At 45.3% G+C, this 7,286-nt stretch overlaps 1 protein-coding gene across 1 annotated transcript; it reads right to left on the bottom strand.

The window, feature by feature from the left end:
- Positions 1-3,054: 3,054 nt before the first annotated feature.
- On the bottom strand, positions 3,055-7,073 carry btbd2b (BTB (POZ) domain containing 2b). The gene is made up of 9 exons (XM_003975642.3): positions 6,506-7,073; positions 6,307-6,426; positions 5,603-5,759; positions 5,260-5,365; positions 4,977-5,174; positions 4,553-4,745; positions 4,363-4,450; positions 4,098-4,244; positions 3,055-4,017 (listed from the first exon to the last, which is right to left on the bottom strand). Exons 1-9 carry the CDS (start codon positions 7,024-7,026, stop codon positions 3,856-3,858), a joined length of 1,692 nt encoding a protein of 563 aa, XP_003975691.1. The 5' UTR covers positions 7,027-7,073; the 3' UTR covers positions 3,055-3,855.
- Between the last annotated feature and the right edge of the window lie 213 nt (positions 7,074-7,286).

Raw genomic sequence — 7,286 nt, 5'->3', positions numbered from 1 at the left:
CGCTCCCCAAAGCCAATCTGATCTCTGGCCAACCCAGTGTTTATTAGCTGACCGATTTAGCCAATCAGCAGGGAAACAATCCTCTGGCTGATTAATCACTCAGTTCCTGACTGATACACCAGAGTGACCTTTGGTGTCATCGTGATAAGGGAGGATTATGACTCCCAGAGTGGTTTCATTCTGTCTACAGCGGATTTATAGAGCTCTTTTTTGCCTTTTGCCATCACAGACAGAAGTCAGAAGCAGCCCGAGGCTTTTAAGTTCATCTGTCACTGGGAGAAGAAAGCTTAAGTTTATCTGAACAGACGTCTTCCAGATCCATCACATAAATGATCTACGTACTGGAGGCATCCTTTTTCTCATTCACTTAAGATTAAGTCTATAACTATAACAGGTTTTTTCTTCTTCAAGTTCATGAGAAAATATTTTTGTGTCATTTTAAGAATGTGGCCACTTTCAAGCACCAGTCGCACTTTGACATCGTATCTTGCAGTAAGGTTATCCTTGGCACCTTTGTTGAGATCCTTTGACTACAAACCAAAGTGATAAGCCAACCTTTCGAGGGGCCTGGCTGCCACCCCAGTAGAGGAGGGGGCTTTAAAATGACTCTCCAATTACTGTTTGATCAATCTCCTTCTACCCATCTAATGAGTCACTGGGAGCCTGGCTGTCTATTTGTTAAAGGCTGGATTTCATGGCTCCAGAAGTATCAGCTAAATAATTTAGCTCACTTTGAATTCTCTTGTTTTGGAGCACTAGCTCTGTGAGCTAATTAGCGTTTGGAACTGTTTATTGCTCTGTGTATTGCTTGACACTGTAGGGCAGCCGGCAACTTTTCCATTTGGTATTGACCTTTCCTGCGCTGCCCTTCTTCACCTTTCATTTCCAAAATGTTGACGCTTTTCTTCTGTTTCCACAAGTGCTGTTGATCAATAATAAGTCAGAAAGTCGCTGCAGATCATTGTTTATCTTTATGGCCATAATTAGGAGCATCTGTTTTGTTCTATTTTCAATAAATGCACCATAAACCAAGGATTATGTAATATGTCCTGGTGTCATCCTCTCATTACACAAGAGGAACATGCACACTTGCAAAGAACTATCTATTTATTATCGCAGTGGCAAAGATGTTTTTCAGTGGCAGCGCTAAGCAGCCTCCCTCAGCAACAGGGGAAAAAAAGCTAAATCAACATCCCACCTTCGATTTCATTATCACAGCAATCCTTCGAGAGCTTCATGAGGAGCATCTTTTCTTTCTTTCTTTTTTTTCTGTTTCGATTTTTGAGATTTTTATCCGGGCAGCGTAAAAGAAAGTTTTGATAGGTTTTCTTTCATAAAGTTTCTCTCAGCTTTGATAAAACTGGGAAGAAGCTGACACCCAGACCAGATAGAGCTGGTTAATGCGGCGCACAGCTGAAGCTTCGTTTCATCTATGAAGAGCTCCCTTGTTCCTCATCTCTCTTATTATGTCTGAGGTGCAGCGCGTAATGCAAATACATCAAAACCTCCAGAGCTGCTCTGGAGGGGTCGTTATGGTAGAAACACTCATTAATTTTACATCTCGATGGGTATCGCTGCATGAAAAAAGAATAGAGTTCAGGAATTTGTAATGCAAATCTTTATATCTAAGATTCCTCCATGCCAGGAAAAGGTCAAAGGTCATTTAAATAGTTCTCCAGTAAGTGTGGAGCACGGTGTGACCGATTCATGAGGGATCACATCAGACGAACTGAAATATTCAACAAAAGAGAGAAATTCAATCAGCCTAGCCGACATGTCGACGGTTTCCTCCATTTGTCTGTTCACTCGCTGCATTAAAAGCATATATGATTCACCATAATCAGAGCTGTCCTGCACAAAGATTACTGCTATCTTTATTGTTCTGTTGATTAGGGAGTTTTAAAGTACATGCAGATATGATCATGCTAGGACATGTTTGAGCACATCAGGATGAAATTGTCTTGGCGTTGAAGCACCCCCCCCCCTCCTCTCCCCCGAATGATATAGACGCATTAAAAGGAGAGCAGATGTGACAGAATGTGAGTCGCCGACACCAGTCACACACATTTCACCGTGAAATCACAGCACAGGAGTGTAGGAGCAGCAATTCCATTCAGAAAGTAAATTGAGGCTGGGCTGCTCAGTGTTGGAGAAATTGGTATAAAAATATTGAGCATTCTTTTATTTTGTTGACTTGCTTTCAGAGACTTTGAGACAGTAATATAAAAAAATGTATACTTCATATGAAAATGAAGGTTTTATAGAGTGCTAAATAAGTATTACCAGTACATCATTTTTGGAATGACTGAAAATAATATATTTCCTGGGGATAATTTGACCTTTTATCAGAGAGAAAATACTGTTAAGTATCTTTAGCATTTGCACAGCAGAGACTATCTATGAGCGTTCATTATTATTGATCGGAGGAGAGCTGAGGTATATAAAAAATATACAATTGTTGTAGAGTGTTTTCCTTTTCCACAGAAGAAAAGTATGTCAAAATACTTCTCTTTCAGCGTTCTTTGGAAGAGAAACGGGTTGGAGTTCTGCAGAGCTGAACGTCGATGGCTGATCAGCGCAGCGCTGTTGAACAACAGCGCCCCCTGGCGAGACAAACTGCGCTTTACAGCTACGCGGAGTTGTCTACAGGAAAGTTTAGGCCTTTGTTTTCTTTCTTTCTTTGCATCCAGCATGTTTGGTCTGAACATCCTTATTGACGGTGGGGGGTGGATAGGAAGCTAAGAAGCACCATTTAACAGCCCCCCACTAATTGTGATTAAAAATAAAAGTGTCATCGAGTTATAGCCACAGATGCTTAACAGGCCTCTCATTACCCTGCAGGTTTGATGGGTTACACTTCCAAACAGAACCCGGGGCCTTATCTCTGCAGAACCCTTCTGCACGACTGCTGCGGCCACATGAGGCCGACCTCGCTTACACGGTTTTTACTGGACAGACCACTTGCTGCCGAGCCTCAGCCGCACGTGCGTGCATGCACCCGCGAGCGAAACTCCCCTCTCTGTGGCCCTTTTGCAGAGAAACGATCGCAACAAAACAGTTTCTTCACTCTTTAATCAATAAGAATTTAATGTTACATATAATGTTAATAAATGCCACTTTAATATACAACTCTTAAACATTCTCACAAAGGAGCTCTTACACTCACACTTCTTAAAACATAAACCAAAACGCAAAGTTAGTGTGCATTCAAAGACCCACCAAATGAACATATGAAATGCCGAGAGGCGCGTGGTATCATGGGTTTATAGGCAACTACCAAGCAAAGACACAAGATATCACAGATAGTACTGAGACCTGAAAACCGTTTACCATAATAACACTATTAAGAGTAATAAGAAGGCTGATTCTGACATGGCAGGAGCTCATAAAGACTTTGATGTCATTGGATATTATTGCTGATGTGGAGTTGAGTTAACCGCTGAGCTACACCGAGCTGTTGATGGAGAAAAGGTCGTGACATATCTAAAACAAAACAAACAACTGTACATTCAAATGGTTGCACTTCTCCTTTGCACCGAACTGTGCAGAATTTGAGAGCTTAAGTAGGTTTCAGCATCGGGCTGCAGTGTCGAGGCCGTTTTCTCCCTCGTTTGTGGAGTCTGTTAAAGTCATGTCTGATTCAGAGCCTGGCCGTACAGGAAGAGGAAGGCAGCAGCTTGGAGCAGAAGCTACAGAACGCCCCACACAGTGACCTACATCATGTTACATCCTATGTGGTCAGCAGTATGGTGCTATAGGGGGAAAACAGTATGACATCTCCAGAATGGCTGATGGGGTGTGACCCTGTGCTGCTTTCAGGTTGTCACATTTGATGCGACATTGCGACGAAAGTGACTATGTATAGAAGATGACCTCGGGGATCTGTCCGTCCTCCACGGAAGTGCCGTTGTTGTTTCCCGCCGCGTAGCAGAAGGTGAAGCACGTCTTTGTGCCAGTGGAGGAAGACTCGTGCGTTACCTTTCGCATTCCTTTCGTACCATAATGGGAGTCTGGACCCTGTGCAACAGAAGGGGGGATTAAATAACCTGCAGAAATCGACCCCGAGCTGTGGAAGTTTGATGCGACGCAACACACACCTTTAGCGTAGCACAGGCAGTGTAGTTCACGTTCGGTAATATCTCCACTGGCTCTTTGAACATGACTCTGAAGGTGTTGGCTGACCCGTCACAGCTGAAGCCTGTGTCATTCTGGCCCAGCACCGTGTTACTGTCAGTGTGGATGATCTGCAACGACAGCACATACCAAATCAGTCCCTCTGCCGTCCCAACCTGCTGACACAAAATAAATACCAAATCTGGCCTCAAACAGGCGCACAACGCGTGTGAATGCTCTGACCCGCACCTGTATGTTGACTTGGTAATCTGTGGGTCCGTGGATGGAGCCATAGAGACCAAAACCAACCACAAATATCCTTCTGTTCACTGAGAACCTGAAAAGGAAGAACAGGAATGGAGTATAAATGAAAGGCAATACTAAACACAGCACAACAGGCTGGGAGATTAATAACACAAAAAAAGCTGTTTCTGCTCACCGTATCCGGTCACTCGTCCCACTATAACCCCAGCGGCTCTCCACCTGCCCAAAGCGTGTGATGCTGCACTCCTTCCCCCGGAGGCAACAGCGAGGGCGATCGATGAAGTCTACGCGGGGCTTGGGGTTGACTGTGAAGTGCAGGAAAAGACTCACCACCTCTCTGTCGCTTAATATGTTGGACTGGGCTGGACCTGACGAGACGATGCCAGAAAACAAGAGTCAGGATCTCACTTGAAAGGAAAAAGGGTGTGTGTGTGTGTGTGTGTGTGTGTGTCCAAGGTAGTTTTCTCTGTCAACTCTTGAAGACGTCACGAAACCCAGTCCAGTTGAGAGAGAAAACTACCTTGGATACAATGACCTGGATGATTGAGAATCTACACAGACGTGTGTGTGTATGTGTGTGTGTGTACTAGTTTGGTCACCTGCAGCAAACTCCTCGATTGTCATAAGAGGGAAGCGGATGAGTGTGAGGGCTTTCCCGAGGACTTTGCGCTTGTTCTCTGGCGTGGGCTGGAGTTGCTGCCTGTGGGCCTCCGCCTCAGCCCAACGCACTGCCGCGCTAAACAAACGCACCTCCCTCACCCCCAGAGTGTCCCTCTCCAGCACTGCCACCAGCGTATCTAAACGAAGATAATAAAGACACGAATCGCCACCGACAATCAGCTCAGGCCACACCGTGAAATGCACGTTGCAGCTCTGCGTTACCTAAATCGATATCTGTGAAGCCTTCAGCAGCCAGAGCATCTCCAGTGTTCTTATCAATGTTCTCTAGACATAAGCTGGCAAGCTGAGGCTCATCAAACAACCGTGCCTGGAAGAAAGAATAAAAACCTTTTCAAAGGGATATATTTAGACAGGCAACAGAGTGAGCAACAATAGCAGGGTATAAATAGTTCTGAAAGCATATCAGATATTTGAAAAACAGGTGGAGTAATAGCAGTAAGAATAAATATATACAGTATAACAATAAACTCAAAGCTGGCATAAAACAATGGTGAGATTTGGAGTTCTGCCAGTCCTGTTAAATGAACTTACGCACTGAGCTTACCTGTGTGAGCAACATAAACGCGTTGTCGGCTCTGAGGTTCTTCTTAAGGAACTCCACACAGTGGGCCTCCAGAGCTGGCACCGCATACTTCTTTGCTGTATACAGAGTGGTCATGACTGTCTCAGGACCGATCTGGACCTCATCAGAGTAGAGAAACCTGCAGAAAGGCATCCATTCAAAATTCAGACAGCGGCATTTATGTTTGAATGTGTCGTCATCACTTGTAATCTATCCATCTATAAGGAATAATTTGTCATTGACAACAGGATTCCTATACAATTCCAATTGACAGGAACCCTCATGTCAAAAATGTGCAAATCTACATTTGGAAATCGGTCTTCCCCATTAAAGGAACATAACCGTTTTAGTTTAGTCATTCTAAAATGAAATATAATATTTGAAATATGGGCTAAAATTGGAAAAGCATAATCCTCTTACCTAAATCAGGTCTGGAACCAGCTACAACACCCCTCTTTATGAGGCTTCAATCTCTCCCATGCTACTTTTACTGACATATTTAAATGAAAACCACCTTTCTTTTATCATAGGAGTCTGATTTATCAATTCCTATTATCAAAGTCGTTAAGGAAAATTAGTAGTGTGCAGTAGCTGCGGCAGTGATTGACCCATTACAGCTGATGGAAATCCTGACGCTTTCAAGGACTGTGCGTGATTCTAAACATCCCACCCTCCTCTCTACTTACTTCAGCAGAGCCAGAAAAGCCGCCGGTTCCACATCTGGAAGCTCGATCTCGGTTGAAGTCGTGGCCATCCCCCCGTTGAACATGGCATCAAACACGGCGCTCCCCACGGCCAGAACGAACCTGACAACGGAGAAAAACGGAAGTGTCTTTTTCCCAGCGTAAGCTGGCCTCTTAAAGCTGAATTGTCGCCTTTCCTCACCTGTGCGCAGGTATCCTCTGAACCCCCATCCCCTTGCCCACTAAGAAATGAACGTCGCTCAGTACTTCGTTGTTAAAGAGGAATGCAAATCGCTCTTTGACGGTACTCTTCGTCGCCTGCCAGTTGTACACGGGCTCTCGATAGACGAGGACTGACGCAGCTGCCGGGGTCGCTGTCGGCGCTGCCGCCTGGTTGGCGTTTGATGCGGCAGCGGCTGCCATGTTTGACGCCGGTGCGGCCATGGCCCCGGCTGCCGCAGCACCTGCCGCAGCAGACTGCTGCAGGGAGTTCTGCGCAGTCGGCTGAGCTCCGGTCGAGACGCCGTTGTTGTCACTGGCACCAGGCCCCAGCTGGGGGTTTGGACGCCTCGCTGCCGCCTGTGTTCCCCCGCCGGCACCGACTGCTCCGCCGTTGGATGCTGGCATGGAGAAAACGCTGTTGCTGGGCTGGCTGTTTCCCAAAGGACCAGGACAGGAAAAATTAAGGCAAGGAGGCCTTCCACTGTTGTCTCCAGCTGCCATTTTGAACCCAGCAGACTAGGCGTAAACAACAGCGCACTTCATTGCTGCGAGCTTTTCTTGTCGCTTCACGGCCGTATTTTCCTCTTTCTGCCCCCTGGCGCTTGGTGTTGGTACTTCAATATGTTTTCCTTTATGACTTTTTCAGATTTCCCCTTCAATATTGCTTAAACTTTGTTGAGTAAATACTCAAAAAAGTATAATATTCAGTTGCATGGAAATAGGAACAAAAAATGGAACTTGAACACCCCCCATACTCTTCG

This window comes from Takifugu rubripes, chromosome 22, assembly GCF_901000725.2.
Source record: "Takifugu rubripes chromosome 22, fTakRub1.2, whole genome shotgun sequence".
Taxonomy (NCBI): domain Eukaryota; kingdom Metazoa; phylum Chordata; class Actinopteri; order Tetraodontiformes; family Tetraodontidae; genus Takifugu; species Takifugu rubripes.
Note: the sequence above shows the minus strand (reverse complement) of the source record. Positions and strands in the feature narration are given on the sequence as shown.